This window comes from Scylla paramamosain, chromosome 26 (genome assembly GCF_035594125.1).
Source record: "Scylla paramamosain isolate STU-SP2022 chromosome 26, ASM3559412v1, whole genome shotgun sequence".
NCBI lineage: Eukaryota > Metazoa > Arthropoda > Malacostraca > Decapoda > Portunidae > Scylla > Scylla paramamosain.
The window spans coordinates 19,126,216-19,144,207 of NC_087176.1; the positions used below are offsets into that span (position 1 = coordinate 19,126,216).

Sequence of the window (17,992 nt, forward strand, 5' to 3'; positions counted from 1 at the left end):
GGTGAGGGAAGACACAGCATGTTGAGGCAAGGCAGCAGCTGTGGAGGAGTGGACAGCTGCACCACTGACACCACCACCACTGCTCAATGCTGCTAGTACTACTACTACTACTACTGCTGCTGCTGCTGCTGCTGCTGTTCCTCTCCTCCTCCCAGCACAGAAACAGACCGTGGGGTCCTGCCACAATGCGGCTCCCTCCTGCAGGACATGTTCTCGTCACCTTCATGTCCTGGACGCGTGCATAGACTTATGCCTCGGTAGCCTGGCTGCAACAGACTGCAGCTGTGTGCTGTGCTGTTGCTGGCCAACAGGAGGGGGCGGGCAAGCTGGCCACCCTCTGCATCACCACCTGCTGGGGAAAGAAGAGCACCGTTGTTGTCATCTTTGTTTTCCTTCTTTTTCCTTTTGTTTTCATTCACTGTTTGCAGGGAATGGTGACAGAATTTGTTGATGTTGTTGTTGTTGTTATCTGTTTGTTATTAAATGATGTGTTCATTAAATGATGTGTTCATTGTGTTGTTGTTATTGTTGTTGTTTTGTGTGTGTGATGAACAAAAGCAGTCCACAGTTACTGGTGTTTGTTTTCCCCTTCAACTGTATACAAACATAAAGGGCTGGCTAGAAGTACAGTAGTAGTAGTAGTAGTAGTAGTAGTAGTAGTAGTAGAAGTACAATTACAAGTATATTTCAACAAATGCTGGAACTACTACTACTAAAAATATATAATCCAGGACCTCTACTATCATTTTTACTACTATATTGAGCATTACTATTACCACTACTATCTATTCTACTAACACCACTGCCACCACACCTTGCTCAGCCTGGTCCTGTGCCCTGGCCAGTTGCTGGAGGAGGAGGTGGTGGATGCCCTCTCCTGCTAGTTGTGGTGGTGTGTGGCTGTAGGGGTGGCTCTGACAGACAAAACGGGTTCACCACACACGGCCCACTAGTTGTCTCTTCTGTAACAGTGATGACAGGTCAGGTTTGGTTGAGTGAGGTGAGGCCAACACTCAGAAGGCCTACACACACTTAAAAACACAAAAAAAAACACACATAAGACACAAACAGAGGCTGGGTTGTGCTAACACTCAGAATGACTATATAAAATACAGAGTGCTGGGGTTTGGGAAGAGGAAGAAAAGCACTACAGGCAAATGTAAAATGTGAAGCGGAAAGATGAACAAAACGACGGCAATGGACAGTTTGTGAGTCAGTGTGTGGATGATGATAATACTCTAAAAACACAATGTGTCTGACAAGCAAGTATTATTTTCAACTCTTCATTGCAAAACAATACAAAATGTCCATTATTCCTGTCAAACTTTGCTTTTGTGGCTTTAAGAATATTTTTTTTTTCTCCAAATAGCTAAATTTCACCATTTTCCAGATGGTGTGACAGAGAATTTTACATGCCACCAATGACATCTCAAGTTGTGTCACCATCAAAAAGAACTGTTTGAATGAAAATGTGCAAATACATCAATTCCAAACATTTCCCTGAGGAACACCACCAGCAACAGCCCTGGACACTGCCTCTAATTCCACCACAACACAACCCTTGCACTAACCTGTCACGTGGGGCTGAAGCAGAGGCCTCACTCAGGTCAACAGCCCTGGACACTGCCTCTAATTACACCACAACACAACTCTTGCACTAACCTGTCATGTGGGGCTGTAGCAGAGGTCTCACTCAGGTCAACAAAGGTGCTCATCATTCAAGGCTTTGCTCCAAACTTTAAAATGCCTTTACAAAAACAAAAAATGTTCAGAACACTAAAGGAACTTGTGGCTTTTGAGAGAGAGAGAGAGAGAGAGAGAGAGAGAGAGAGAGAGGAGAGAGAGAGAGAGAGAGAGAGTGTGTGTGTGTGGCAGGGAGGTGGTGATGGTGACAGCCAGGGACAGCTCCACATGGGGCTCCATCAGCACCACCCACAGCAGGATCAACAACAACAACAACAACACTGGTCTGTGCTAGCTCCTCTGGGGCTCTGCTGTGACTGGGGATAGTCAGATAGTACACTGCTTTGATCAGTAGTTAAAACTATGGGTTTCCTTTGTGGTTTTGTGTTGAAAATGTTACTATCAATGGTTTTTTTGCTCTTCAAATATGACTATCTATATTTTTTGTGATGTATAATTTAGTCCCTCACTTTATGGATAGTCAGATGGTGTTCTATTTTGGGGCTAATAGTCAAAATAGTTCAAAATTGTGTTTTTTGGGGGTTTATGTTTCAAGGCATCCTCTGTGAAATCCTTGACTACCTGAGTCTGCTGTGCCTCTGGATAGTCAGATAGTAAACTATTTTATGGGTGATGGCTAAAATTGTGTTTTTGGTGTTTTTTTAATATGAAATTTTTTTAGGAGGGGGATGACTTCACAAAATAATGTACTATTTTGAACAAAACACCACAAAAAACATCCCATCATAGCAAAATAGTCCAACATCATGTACTATCCTGCCAAGACAGTTAAAAATGGTCAACTTCTACCAAAATAGTGCAAGATGGCATACTATCCCAGCAGAACAGCCTGGGATAGTGTACTACTAACCTTTGACCCACATGTAGGCAGCAGCAGCAGCAGCAGCCACAGCAAAGACTATCAGGAATAGTACAAAGGCAAGGGCTCCAGACTATTTGCCATGGCTTGACTAACGCCACACCGGATAGTCTTGGGAGGTGTGCCTTGTCCTCAGCATGCAGCAGACATATATATACTATCCAGAGCTGTAGTAGTAGTAGTTGTAGTAGTAGTAGTAGTAGTGGTAGTAGTAGTTTGGTTATGTTAGGTAAGACAAAAGAGCAGGAGGAGGAGAAAAATTGTAGTATTAGTAGCAGTAGTAGTTTGGTTAGATTAAATTAGAAGAAGAAGAAGAAGAAGAAGAAGAAGAAGAAGAAGAAGAAGAAGAAGAAGAAGAAGAAGAAGAAGAAGAAGAAGAAGAAGAAGAAGAAGAAGAAGAAGAAGAAGAAGAAGAAGAAGAAGAAGAAGAAGAAGAAGAAGAAGAAGAAGAAGAAGAAGAAGAAGAAGAAGAAGAAGAAGAAGAAGAAGAAGAAGAAGAAGAAGAAGAAGAAGAAGAAGAAGAAGAAGAAGAAGAAGAAGAAGAAGAAGAAGAAGAAGAAGAAGAAGAAGAAGAAGAAGAAGAAGAAGAAGAAGAAGAAGAAGAAGAAGAAGAAGAAGAAGAAGAAGAAGAAGAAGAAGAAGAAGAAGAAGAAGAAGAAGAAGAAGAAGAAGAAGAAGAAGAAGAAGAAGAAGAAGAAGAAGAAGAAGAAGAAGAAGAAGAAGAAGAAGAAGAAGAAGAAGAAGAAGAAGAAGAAGAAGAAGAAGAAGAAGAAGAAGAAGAAGAAGAAGAAGAAGAAGAAGAAGAAGAAGAAGAAGAAGAAGAAGAAGAAGAAGAAGAATTATAATGACAATAATGAAAATAAAAGCAATGATAATGTTACCCATAATAATAATAATAATAATAATAATAATAATAATAATGATAATAATAATAATAATAATAATAATAATAATAATAATAATAGTAACAATAATGGTAATGGTAATGTTGATAAGAGGAGCACAAGTGTAATTGAGGGTGCAGCGCGGCCTTTCACTTCCACTTGAAGGAAAATGAAAGGCAAGATTTGTGTTTGTACAATAATGTTATTGAGGAGAAGCAAGATGAGACAGTGTGGACCAGCGATGTGAACACTGGTAACAGAAGTGTTTGCTGATGAAAACTTGTGTGTGTGTGTGTGTGTGTGTGTGTGTGTGTGTGTGTGTGTGTGTGTGTGTGTGTGTGTGTTTGTCTGTGTGTGTGTGTGTGTGTGTGTGTGTGTGTGTGTGTGTGTGTGTGTGTTTGTCTGTGTGTGTGTGTGTGTGTGTGTGTGTGTGTGTGTGTGTGTGTGTGTGTGTGTGTGTGTGTGTCTTTGTCTGTGTGTGTGTGTGTGTGTGTGTGTGTGTGTGTGTGTGTGTGTGTGTGTGTGTGTGTGTGTCTTTGTCTGTGTGTGTGTGTGTGTGTGTGTGTGTGTGTGTGTGTGTGTGTGTGTGTGTGTGTGTGTGTGTGTGTGTGTGTGTGTGTGTGTGTGTGTGTGTGTGTGTGTGTGTGTGTGTGTGTGTGTGTGTGTTTGTCTGTGTGTGTGTGTGTGTGTGTGTGTGTGTGTGTGTGTGTGTGTGTTTGTCTGTGTGTGTGTGTGTGTGTGTGTGTGTGTGTTTGTCTGTGTGTGTGTGTGTGTGTGTGTGTGTGTGTGTTTGTCTGTGTGTGTGTGTGTGTGTGTGTGTGTGTGTGTGTTTGTCTGTGTGTGTGTGTGTGTGTGTGTGTGTGTGTGTGTGTGTGTGTTTGCCTGTGTGTGTGTGTGTGTGTGTGTGTGTGTGTGTGTGTGTGTGTGTGTGTGTGTGTGTGTGTGTTTGTCTGTGTGTGTGTGTTTGTCTGTGTGTGTGTGTGTGTGTGTGTGTGTGTGTGTGTTTGTTTGTTTGTCTGTGTGTGTGTGTGTGTGTGTGTGTGTGTGTTTGTTTGTTTGTCTGTGTGTGTGTGTGTGTGTGTTTGTCTGTGTGTGTGTGTGTGTGTGTGTTTGTCTGTGTGTGTGTCTCTGTGTGTGTGTGTGTGTGTGTGTGTCTGTGTCTGTGTGTGTGTGTGTGTATGTGTGTGTCTGTGTCTGTGTGTGTGTCTGTGTCTCCTCCTCTCTCTCTCTCTCTCTCTCTCTCTCTCTCTCTCTCTCTCCTGCCAGTGTGGGGTGATGTGCTAAGGCGGGTTTGCAGGGGCTGTTTTTCCAGCCGGCTGGTCAGCCGAAAGCCTTCACAGGGTTTAGAGCAGCTGCTGGCCCGCTGACCCGCTGCATCACAACGCAAACAATCAAGATGGAGTCGTCCTCCAATGAGCTGGCTGCTGTGGCTGTGGTTTTGCTGTGCTTGAAGAAAAAGCAAAGGAAGAAGTGAGTGTGTTGTTGTTCATGGTGTATATAGCATGGTGCTGTGGTGCTGTGGTACACACGTGCTGGGGCGCTGGCTGTCTCAGTGCCTGGTGTATATAGCCTGGCAGGCTGTGGTGCTGTGGTGCTGTGGTAGACACGTGCTGGGGCGCTGGCAGTCTCACTGACCACATAAACAAACATGAAGTTCCTCATCTGTTTTCCACAATTTTTATAAATTAACGTAAATATTTTATTTATTTATTGTACATAATGGCAGACAGTCAATGGTTATTACTAAAACACTTGCCAACAACATTCCTCCTATTTTCAATTTTATATTGAGAGTTGCTCTCATTTGACCCGGGAAAAATGGAGGCAAGGCGGCCCACACACCGGCTTCCCGGCTGCTCCGGCAATTCAGCAAATCGCGGCTGCATTTCGCTCCCGGCTGCACGATCCCGGCTAAAAGCAGCTGTAAATTGCCTCATGTAAAATCCCCTTTACACTGAGCAGGCTGATCAAGGCCTAAAGGTTTGCTGCTGCTGCTGCTGCTGCCTTTTGAAATGTACATTTTGTATCCCTTCCCCAAATTGCCAGCCTGACTTGCTGCCTCCTCCTTCCTGCAGGCCGAGGACCTGCACAGGCCAGGGGCCTGGTGGAGGCTGGCCTTGTCTTCGCCGTCCACGACGTGAAGGGACAGACTCGGCACACAAGGATCAGCCTTGAAGACGGCAGCCTTTACCTCCACTCCCTGCAGGCCCAGGTCCTGCCGAACTTCATCGCCACCCTACAGGTGGGTCAGGGCGTCGCGCCCCCACCCTGGTGCCACCACCGTGTGGCTGGAGGGAAGGAGACTGCAAGGAGAGGCTTTGCTGAGTTTAGCCTTATCTGAGTATTACTGTGCGTGATTAGGATAGAGTTGATATTTTTATTTATTCTTTATTTATTATTTTTTTTATTTCTACACATATTTCAATAGTTCTGGAAATAACACCTTCACATATAGCATATAACATAGAGGGTGTATTTCACTTGTTAATTTTGAGGGTAAATTTTTATAATTTATGCCCTTTACTTTCCGTTTTCTCTCACGGTTAAGACTTCCTGTCGTCCTCTTTCATGGCAGACTATGGTATCTCGCTTCGGGTCGGTTCACCTAACAAACTTTCCACATTTTCATCTTATCTCTGTTATATTTGTGTATTTTGAAATTGATAAACTGGTACATACCTTAAAAGGACACTATTACTTTGTCATATGTATAATCACGTTGAAGAAAGTAGCCTATCATGTTTACGAATTCAGGTTTTTTTCCTCTCAAAGTCCACCAGACTGATATACTTAAATGTGAAAGGAGTGGTTGTAACCCTCTTAGAGGGTTTGGAATCCATCTACCATAGTTCCACAACAGAGGGGCGTCAAGCAATCTTTCGCGTGAGGCCCCAGGATGCCAGAAAGGGCCTGGTTAAGCGAGGAAAGAATACTGGGTGACTTGTGATGTCAGAGTAAAATAATAAAAAAGGGAGAGGAAAGGAAAGCTTCGAGTGAGGTTAGTTAGTCAGTCAATGCAGTAAAAATATAAGAAAGGCACAGCTGATAAGCAATAGGTCTTCTAAGCCTGCGGGTGGAGGGAAGTGGAGAGGGAGAGAGAAGATCCTTGCAGATTCCACATACTCAGTAGAGAAATTTGACGGAATGAAGTGTGTAGTAGACTAACACGAGAGTAGGAGAGGCCAGCCAGAGATGAGAGAAAAGAAGTGGAGAGGAAGACAAGGAGAGGAATTGTTTGCAGACTTGTAGAGTTTTCAACGGTGAAGAGATTGCAATGGGTAACTAATGGTAAGACGAGAGACACCGCGAAGGATGAAGGAACTGCACGAGTGAAGAGAAGTGACGAAGAGAGAAATTCCTTAGAGATTTCTGATACATACTGCAGACTTCCATAAGATAAAGGAGCTGTGATGGATAACTGAAGGGGCACATGAAAGGATGGACGAGTGAAAGGCAGTGAAAGAGAGACATTCCTTAGAGATCTCATCATTTTTATAGGGAACTTGAATGCAGTGAGAGAGCAAGAGAAGCTGGCGGGAATGAAGGACACAGATGAACGAGATGTGAAGACGATAAGAATTGCTTGTATATTAAGAAGACTTGTTATTGCGTAGTAAGCAGCTACAATGGCGAGGGATGTGTGGAAAGAAGCAAAGAAGAGATAAATGCCTTAGATCTCAGAGTAAGAGAGTTCCTAAGGAATGAAGTGACTGAGGGACTCCACCCAGTAAGACAGGAGTGGCGACGGGCAAGAATGAATGCTGTGGCTCAGTGACATTTAGTGATTACTTGCAGGCTAATGAGATGTATTAGGGAAAGCTGACAAGGTGAAGTGACTCCATTAGTGCCTTTGCCAAGTAACTACCAAGGATAGAAGAGATGGGTCACCTGAAAGAAGTGAAGGAGAAAAAATTACTGCAGGTATTGCAGATTACACACACACACACACACACACACACACACACACACACACACACACACACACACAAGTGCTCCATCTCAGTATATTGTGGTGGGAAAGTTTAGCGTCAAGTGTTTATCCCTGGCCAGGAGGCGAGAAGGCAAGGTGGTGAGGGGGAGCTGTGTTCCCGCTGAGTGTCACCTCTGTTTATTTATCTCACAGACGCCACCTGTCCCCCGCCGCCGTCACAGCCCACATTACAGTAAAAAGGTCCCGGCACAAGCTGTCTGAGGCTCCTGCGAGAACCTGCAAGGCGAGGAGGCGTCACCACGGAAGTGCTTGGCAATAATGCAGCCATGCTATTATAAAAACCTGCTGATCATCTCTCTCTCTCTCTCTCTCTCTCTCTCTCTCTCTCTCTCTCTCATGGTGTTTGCAAATACTCAGGTTGTGCCTACATATGTAGGCAAAAAGCAATAACTGCACATGATAACTTATTGCACTCTTCAGGTCAAGTCAAGTAAATAGAACGAGGCAAATCGTACACTAAACAATTAATTACACATTGTTTCAGATAATCTGTTGGACTCATTTAAAGCCACACGTAACACAGTGACGCTCACTCTCCATCGCTAAACACTTGTATCAACACACACAACATAAAATATTTTGATCACCACGTAATAAATGAAGTATATTAACACAGTACAAGTGATAATAACACACAGGGTCACTGCATGCGAAGGACCACAGAGAGTACCGTTTCTCACATCTTGATCAAGCACCAAATAAACACATGAAACACGTGAAAAACACATGGAAAACACACAATACTTTGACACAACTGCAGTGGCGACATTGAAGGCACTAGGACACTTCGAAGTACTGCTCGCGAACACCACGAAGTACAAAGCGACCAGCGACCCGCCTGTCTTCATGGCTTCACGATCTGAGTGTGCGACACCTCGGCACACAACCTTGCTGCTGCTGTCTCCCGCTGTCTGCCTGCTGTGTGCCTGCGCTTCGCCTTATCTTCGGTGCGCTACACATATCTACGTACACATATCTACGTCCATAAGGCCTATATCTCGCTTCAGAAACTCAGGAAACTCACTCCTACAAAAGGGTGTCCGTCAGCTCCCCTGCGCCACTAACCACCGAGGCACTGAGGGAAGCAGCGACACTCACGCAGTCACCACTCTTAACCTTGGCACCAGACTGAGTGGTGTGTTGGGCCGACACTCAAGGGGATGGTTTCGGCTCCGCGTGTGGTGTCATGACCCTCAACAGCTAAATGAGGGTTGTCTTGGGAGGCCAGACTGCTTGCGCCGTCATCAGTCTTGCGGGGGACGGTGACGCGGCTGGTGCCAGTACTACGACAAAAATACTATTAAAAACCCTTGCAACTACAACCCATTAAAAAGGTATTTCTCTTGTTAATGATGCAGATATCTTGTTAATCTGCCACTGGAACCACAAGAACATCATTAAAAACCCCTATAACTTACACTACAACATACTGAAATAGTGTTTCTCCTGTCACTAACGCGGAAATCTTGTTAATCTGTCACTGGAAGAGAGAGAGAGAGAGAGAGAGAGAGAGAGAGAGAGAGAGAGAGAGAGAGAGAGAGAGAGAGGCGAGGCGGGGCAAGGCGGCCAACACGCTTCGTTACGTTCGATTCATCTCACATAAGGTCCAGCCAGGAACATGTGGGCGGCGAGGGATCGAAGTGAGACATCAAATTTTCATGAGAGCGTCTAAAGGAGTTGGATTTCTGCCGCTGCATCTCTTAATGGTGCGAGTGCCAATAAGCTTTCAAAGGCGAGCATTATCAAATCATCCGTAATCGACATTTGTTACTGATTATTGAAAGGTGAAGGGATCTCTCTCTCTCTCTCTCTCTCTCTCTCTCTCTCTCTCTCTCTCTCTCTCTCTCTCTCTCTCTCTCTCTCTCTCTCTCTCTCTCTCTTTATCAGCTATTTTTTACATCTAACTATCACTCTCTCTGTTTCCCTTTCTCTCTCTCTTCATCTTCGCTGATGACGTTCATTTGTACACAATAACACTCTTGTTTCACGACGCCCCACAATAACACACGACGAAGGGACGCGCTCATCAAAGTCACAATGTCCTCGACTCACTCAACGAACGCTATCATGGGGAATATGAGGAGCTTAAATGTTACCAGTGAGACGGAGACAGCAGAAGATATTGTGTGTGTGTGTGGGGGGGGTGGATGAGGGGGGAGGTGGATGTGGTTATCAGTGCATAGTACCATCAGTAATTTTAATCTTACTGTATCTTCTTGATGATCAATAAATTATCTATCTCTCTATTTATCTATCTTTTTATCTATCTATGTATCTATCTATTATTCAGTCTATTTATCTTTCTTCGTTCTTTGTCTTTCCAATCCCATGTTTCTTTTCCTTTCTTTAGATTGTTTAGTGCAGCTTATCACGCAGCCGCGTCAGTGCCAAGAAATATGCCGCTGTTTTTATTTTTTTTATTCGTTATGTTCCTTTGTACTCCAGACTGCAATAAACAAAAGCTGTCTACGCATTTTATTTATTTATTTTTTATGTTTCGTACTTTTTCTCTGCCAACGAGGTTAAAAATGCATGAATTTTCTTTGCTAGTACCACCACCACCACCACCACCACCACCACCACCACTTCAAATGTTAATGGTTTTATCAGGAATGCTAAACTTTCCTTACATCTTTCAAACCGCCAGTCTTCTTTACTTTATATTCATGTCCTCTTTTACATCTTTCATCCCTAACCTAGCGGGCCTTTTGTGTCCATACCAACCAGTCCCTTTAAAAAAAATAAATTGGATAAAACTGAGTACAGACAAAGCACCGAGAGATTACCTTTAGATCCGGAACAGGGCGAGGAAAATACAGATACGTAAATACAGAAGGAAAGAACGAGCCGGCTGGACTACAAGGGGTCGGCAGAGTTGCTCATAAATTCGTACCTATTCTCAACAAGGCGAGCAGGGATTAGTGCGTGAAAGGAGGCAAGCCCAAATGGTTTCCGACTGCCTGGAGATTCAAGTTCGTTGCATCTCGCGCGCGCGCGCGCGCGCGTGTGTGTGTGTGTGTGTGTGTGTGTGTGTGTGTGTGTGTGTGTGTGTGTGTGTGTGTGTGTGTGTGAGGGGGAGGTGTGGGTGTGTAAAGTGAGGTGTATTCATCGAAACATTTTTTTTTTTCAGTCTGCTGTCTTTATTATCCTAAATATTGGAGCGACAGACAATTAGTCAATATCGGCCGTCAGTTATCGATCAGACAGCCAATCATTCACTCGGTTCAATAATCCTGGGAATTTATCAGTCCTGTAAAAGTTCATCGTACTCTGTCAAGGTATTATTACTCACTCACTTTTTCACTCACTCACTCAATTCGTCAGTTAATTTATCAATGTCTTGCTTTAATTATGTACTCCTTCTTTCGGCACTTATAATTCCGGAATGTTGTATGGGTAGTCAGTCAGTCAGTCAGTCAGTCAGTCAGTCAGTCAGTCAGTGAGTGAGTGAGTGAGTGAGTGAGTCAGTCGATCAATCATTCAATCAATCAATTAATTCATCATCGTCCTGGAAAAGCGAATACTCCTCTACCAAGGTAAGATAAGTACAGGAACGAGTAAGAGAAGGAAGTTCACCTGTTCCTGCACCTACCTATCTATTCTTTAACATTACATCCCTTACCATGTGCATTTATCCAAGCGTAAAATATATGTTTAAACCAGATAAAAAAAAAAAAAAAGCACTGTAAAAAAAAACAAAATCTATCTCCTTAGCAATCTATATCTACCAATCTATAAATCGATGTAATTAATCTATCTATCTATCCATCTACGAAAGCAGACTGCATTTACTAACTAACCTAGCATCTACAAACTCACCATAACCATCTACTCACCTACCTACCTTACACCAAACACCTTACCAACCAACACGCCTATCTGCACCCACCTACCCATCCACATCCACATCCACACACACACACCAACAACCTCCCAGTAATGCGTTGTTCTCACCTTCCCTTTCTACCATATCTCTTATTACGATGCCTTCCCACACTCCCCTTACCTCCCCTTACCTTCCCCACCTTCCCTCCAGCCTCCGCCTTCCCTTCGCCTCCCGACCCTCTCTTCAGGTGCCGTCAAATCCCATCAGGGTCGTCGGGGCACCAAGGGACCAACGTGGTTCTTTCTCCTTCACGTTTGAGCTTCAGTACATTTTTTTCCTTCCCTTAAGAAGCCGAGACGGAATAAAGGGAACAAAGAAATGGAGAAGGAGGAGGAAGAAGAGGAGAAGGAAGAAGAAGAGGAGGAGGAGGAGGACCACTACCACCACCACTACCACCACCATCAGCAGCAGCAGCAAAAAAAGGAGCAAGAGACAAGAGAATGGCAGGTTAAAAAAAAAAAAAAAAACTACGTGGAAAAATAACAGTGGAAGAAAGAAAATGAGAGATGGAGAGATAGAGATGCGGAGGAACAGGACGAGTCATTGAGGAGTACAGGAAATGAACGAGGCAGGGGATTGAAATGGAATAAAACAAGACAGAAAAGTTAGCAAAGAAAAAAAAAGCAAGGCGAGCGAGGGAGAGCAAGGAATGAGTCAACAATCGATCTCAGCTCAGGAATTGCGGGAGGGAGGCGAAGGGACTAGAGAGAGAGAGAGAGAGAGAGAGAGAGAGAGAGAGAGAGAGAGAGAGAGAGAGAGAGAGAGAGAGAGAGAGAGAGAGAGAGAGAGAAAGCAGGAATATACTTGTGTGCTTTTGCTTCTGTATGTACTCGCACTAACTTGAAAAAAATAAATAAATAATGGAAACAAATAAATAACTTACAAGAGAGAAAGAGAGAGAGAGAGAGAGTGGAGAGAGAGAACAGTAAACATATACGAACCAAGCAAAAACAAGTAAAATGAGGCGGGCAGGTGTACAGTACTCAGTAATCAAGGTGTGGATTGTGGCAGCCAGGTAAGACGACCCACTCACAACACGTGGACTACTGAATTACAAAGTGGAGGCATTCCAGACCAGGTGTGTAGGAGACTGAGGTGATGTGGCAGGTGTGTGTGGAATTCAGGTTTATACAAGAGGTCGTATGTGTAAAAGGTAGATGTGTGTAGGTGTGTGTGTTTGTTGTAGAGTAGCAATGACTGAGTGGTGGTAAGCTGTTGTCATCATTAGTAACTTCCATGGCTCTTTTGCAGAAGGATGGGTTCATTAAGTCACCGAAACTGTATTGATTGTTGATGTTATTCTAAGGCACTCAAGCAATACAGCTTTTTTTTTTTTTTTTTTTTTGTTTTGTTATCAATTTTCTTATCCTCGTCCTTCTTCATTATGAGAAAGCTCTTTTTATCGTTTATTTTGCTCTACGCTAGTGTCACTAACACAAACTAGATTAAACTTTATTGAATACAAAAGCACGAAGACTAAATAAATCATAATGAATACAAAAAAAAAACTCTCTTTAGTTATCTATTATCCTTTAATTTATTTCACCATCCCTAAATTGCCATTACCTTACTCAAACCAACCTCCCACTATCTATTCCACTCCAGCTTGACAATATTTCCACGTCTTCACCTACACATCTAGATTACTTATATATATTTTTTTTTTTGTGTTTTTTTTTTTTAATAGTAACATGTGTAATGACTCAAATATTGTTACTTTTTTCTCTCTTTTTATTTTTTACATCACGCTTTGCTATCATGCATATTCGTAAGGATAACTGGTTGCTGGTGTTCTTGCAAGTAGTGTTTGGAACCACGGGAAGTGTTTGGCAGGATAACTCGTCCCTGCACTCCTCTCTTCAGCTCAGTTTCGTTAAAGACACACCTGATGGTCGTGAGGGGGAGCATGGAGAGAGACCATGGCAAGGAGGGATGTCAGTGAGATTTACGTCTATTTTCACTTCCATTCCCTATATGACTCTCTCTCTCTCTCTCTCTCTCTCTCTCTCTCTCTCTCTCTCTCTCTCTCTCTCTCAACTATTTCTTCGGTACAAGGGGAGTGTGATGGCCCGTCAATATCCTTCAACATGCACACAGCACCGGCTTGTCTCCCGAGGATGTGGTCAGTTATTCATCCAATACCACGGAACTATTGCCACTGCATCGCCAGGGTTACACCTCTATTACCTCTCACTTATACGGCGTTGATTGACCGATCAACCCTGCAAGTGAGGATGGACAGCTGCTTCAGTCAGTTGCCAAGTGTGCACACAAGCCAGCCTGAGAGGGTTTCAGACCAAGGCAGTCTATCGGTCAACACACGGCCGCCACGCTATTCCGAGCCACTCAAGCTACTGCCAGGTACGGAAAGTGGTTTTAAAATGCCTCGCCAAAAGTAAACTCTCCATTCTGGTTTCCAAGTGAGTGTTATCATCGAAGTTCTGGAGTAAAGGTAATCGATTCACTTCCATTAGGCGTGTTTGGCGGGAGTCTGATCTTTAGTACCACGCCTGACGCTGAGGTGAAGACTTCGTAAAATGCTGGTTCTATCTTTATGGCGGAAGTGAAATGCTTTATATTCTCCTATTTTTCATCGTCATCGGAGAAAATTTACTTTTATTCATTCCTTCGTCAGGCATGCTTGCACCAAGAGTACACGTGTAGCACAACTGAGGAGGAATTCATGCGCCAGCAAAATATTTGTCTCGCGTGTGTGAACAACTTGTACTCTGCCCGTGTCAGGGGAAAGAAAAGTACCTGTCGTAACACACCGATTGTTTGGGCTACGAGAAAAAAAAACTTCAGGACTTTTGCCATTTTTCTACTCCTGTACTTACTTTACTTGCCTTTCTTGTTCCTTCCAGTGTTTACAAAGTTAAAAGAAAAACAATATCACAGTATATCACATTACAAAGCGGACTTTAAGATGTTACACTCATTTTATATTATAACTACTCTGATACAAAGAATTTTACTTTTTTAACAGACAAATTTCGCAAGATCATTCCTCTCTTAAATTTCTTTATCTTATTTCTTTTCCTTTGGTCACATTTGTTTCTTTTGTAGCTCTGACTTTCCTCTCTTCGGCGCGGGTGAAGTGAGTACCCGATGAACAGGTCATCTGTCTTCAGACCTTAACAAAAAGCCAGTGGAGAGAGAGGCCATTCGTCTTTCCTGAGGCAAGTCAGGGTTTCCTTGGATAATGATTTGCTGTGCCTGTGCCGTAATCAAGTAAGAAACGCCGCTAAATATTAAAGCGAAAAATGACCGCAGAGGTAAAGACAGCTACATGCAGCAGCTTGAGGTAGAGACAGGAGGGACGGCAAGAAAAGGAACACGGAGGGAGGAAGACATAGAGAGAATGAAGGTAAGGAGAGGGCAGGCCATGACAAGTTAGGGGAAGGGGAAGAAAATAACAAACATCTAAGAGAGTATGGAAAGTTACTGTGGTGGAAAAAAAGAGAGGTAATGACAAATTAAGGCAAGCAGGTAAAGGAACGAAGAAATAGAGGGTATGGAACATTACTTACGTAAGAAAAGGGAAGTTTGATATTAGGGGAAAGGACGAAAAGGAGAGAAGATACTAGGGTCTGCAAAACATTCCCTGGAAGATAGAAGAGGACAAAGGGGGACAAAAGGAGGAAGATGCAATGGGTAGGACTAGTGGAGGTCATAAATAGCCAGGGAAAAGGACGAAGGGAGATGTAGGAGGGTACAAAAAAAAATACTTGGGTAGAAAGAGAGGAAAGTATAATAAGCCAGGGAAAGGGGAACGCGGGGACGAGGATGCAATGAGTAGGGATTTGAGAGAGTCTGAAAAGTAAGGGAAGGGACAAAGGGAATAAGATGAGAGGGGTACGAAAAGTCACTGAAGTAGGAGGAGGAGGAGGGAGAGAAGGAGAACAAGGAGGGGAAGGAGAGGCCCGACAGACCTTCCACCCACCAAATTACTCGCTTACGTGGGATGATGCGAAAATATTTGCGCGGAAATGCAGTTTCTGGAGGCACGCCCACGGCTCATCAAGGTTAGGCAAACACAAATTCCTCCCTAATGAAGTATTTTAGCGGGGGTCTCTGCCTGCGTAAGTCACTTTCCTGGATATGGATATTTTCTGCCGAGAAGTGCACCACATTATTATTTTTTTCCTGTTTTTATATTTCTTTTGTCATACGAATTATTTTAGTCAACTTCGTTCTTTTTATCATATGGACTGGTGAGAAAGAAGTTGATAGGTGTCCCTCTCTCTCTCTCTCTCTCTCTCTCTCTCTCTCTCTCTCTCTCTCTCTCTCTCTTACCCTCCTATTTTCACCTACAGTCGTTCCTGTTATTTGTTTCAATTTCACTTCACATAATTCAAGTAGCAATAACTTTCATTCGTTTTTTTTTTTCATTTCCTGTCGTTGTTATTATCGTTGTTGTTGTCGTCGTTGTTGTTGTTGCTCATTCGGAGACAATTAACGCAAGGATTTAATCGCATTACGCAGTTTGATTTATGCTCGTAATTGTTTAACAAGCGATAAATTTCAACAGTAAATACGACTTCACAAATACTGGATTCTTTGCTGCCACGGAAAAACAGAGTAGCAGAATGAACTATACCATTATTAGTGCGCGGGTGAGGCCGGCACGTGTGTGTGTGTGTGTGTGTGTGTGTGTGTGTGTGTGTGTGTGTGTGTGTGTGTGTGTGTGTGTGTGTGTGTGTGTGTGTGCTAAGTGACATGTCGAGGGCTAAGGCTAATAAACTTGGGAGCCCTTTGCAAGCAACAGCCGCATGATGTGACACAAGACGGGTCGCGAAGGGAGGCGGGGGCATGGACTGCGTGAGGCGGAGCTGGACAGGACAGGAGGGAGACAGGCTGGAAATGAAAAGTCGTTGAGGGAAGGGATGCGGAGAGTAAGGTTCTTTTGGTATGGGGTTGTTTATGAAGGGGTGAGTGTAGGGACGGAGTAAATAAAGTGAGATATGACAAGGATGGATAGATGGATGGATGTGTTAGATGGAATGGAAGCAGAAAGAAGTAAGGATAAACAAGTGTTGAAGTGTTAAGTATGGAGTTGTGGAGTGTGTCAATGAAGAGAAGGTAGATCTGGATGGTGTTAAGTTGGACCGATTGCTACTAAATTGATACGACCTTTGCCTCACGCATCACGCACAGAAACATTAAAACAATAAAGGAACCAAATTCACGGTGTTTTTGATGCAAATGTGCCTCAAAACACAGTATCATTGCCCTGTTTGTCGCTGACGGGCGCCCATTAGCCCAGTGAATCATTCTATAATGGCATTACTCATATCAAATTCAGTCCACGCATGGCAATATATGACGGACGATGTGTGTGTGTGTGTGTGTGTGTGTGTGTGTGTGTGTGTGTGTGTGTGTGTGTGTGTGTGTTTCGCCTCAGCACTTGGTTCTTACTTATTTTTTTTTTATTACTTATTCATTATTAGTCGATTTATTGTTACTAATTTATTGATAACTGGAAACAAACAAACATCTGACTCTGCGTACCCTGATGTTTAGCCAACATTAAGTCAGGTCACTTAAGGAATCCAGATGTCCTGAGTTTGGGCTGCCACACCCAGCTAAGCATGGCCCCTATCGTTACCCTCACCCCAAACGTTCCGCGCACTTTGATCAATATAAAATTAAATATAACAATGCCTAACATATCCATTCTTTTCACGCCAAATGTGTGTATTATATCTTTTCTTTCTTGTTTCTTGAGTTGAATGACCCCCCTTTTTTTTATATTTAACACCATTACAGGGACCTTAAGAAACCTACGTAATGTATTAGAGAAAAAAATGAGACAATACATTCGCAATCAGCCAAGTGATTCCTTCAAGTAGTGAGTTCTGCGCCTTTACCTGCAGCACTGTATAGCTGGTGAGCCAACTTCCAGCGCGGCCATTGTAAATCATAGACATAAATTTTCGATTAATTTACGTTTATCCGATAAGTTCCTCATTTTTTTAAAGTTAAGTCTCGCGTGATTCTTCCGTATGTTCTCAATCCGGCTGGTGTAATTTTCAGCCATTACTTTAACATTTAGCACCCGGTAGGATTATATGTGCGAAAAACTTGCATGTTGCGTTCGTGGAAGAGGAAACGGTGAGCCATCCTATCTTATTGTGGTCTGGCCGTCCCTCCTGCAGGGGGGAGAGAGTCAGTGGCCAGGCACGCGACGAGAACGAGAGAGAGAGAGAGAGAGAGAGAGAGAGAGAGAGAGAGAGAGAGAGAGAGAGAGAGAGAGAGAGAGAGAGAGAGAGAGAGAGAGAGTATCATGAGGAAGAAGAACCACTAGACCATAGAAGCCTTGCTGTACGTGGGCCAATGAACATATTCACAATAAACACTATCATTACTTCTGGTCAGGACAAATGGAGCGGCAAGAACGTAATGAACTGTGTTGGCTGTGCATGGAGGCAACCACTGGCGATGGAACGTACCACACACACACACACACACACACACACACACACAACAATGGCTTTATTTAGACCAGTCCAGAGAGGCGTCATTCCCTTAAGCCTGAGAACAGAAACTCACAGGGTTGTGCGTTAAAAGGTGTAAATATTAAAGTTTTTTGTGTAGTTTTCCACGTAGATATACAAGTGTAATATCAGACTGAGAAGTTCACCGTTACCTTTGTGTATCTAACACTG

General features: G+C 43.4%; 1 protein-coding gene and 1 long non-coding RNA gene across 13 annotated transcripts in view; one reads left to right on the forward strand and one right to left on the reverse strand.

Moving 5' to 3' along the window:
* The window catches only part of LOC135113783 (uncharacterized), a 112,878-nt gene extending 112,307 nt beyond the window's left edge, over positions 1–571 (forward strand). For all 12 annotated transcript variants that reach the window (XR_010274991.1, XR_010274992.1, XR_010274993.1 and 9 more), the window contains one exon: positions 2–571. Coding sequence is in view for 7 of the 12 variants with exons in the window: in XM_064029365.1 (XP_063885435.1) it covers positions 2–96 (95 nt within the window). In the remaining 5 variants the exon portion in view is untranslated. The remainder of the gene's footprint in view (position 1) is intronic.
* On the reverse strand, positions 213–2,819 carry LOC135113784 (uncharacterized). The gene is made up of 3 exons (XR_010274995.1): positions 2,555–2,819; positions 815–962; positions 213–352 (listed from the first exon to the last, which is right to left on the reverse strand). It is a non-coding gene; the product is annotated as an uncharacterized LOC135113784 (long non-coding RNA).
* Between the last annotated feature and the right edge of the window lie 15,173 nt (positions 2,820–17,992).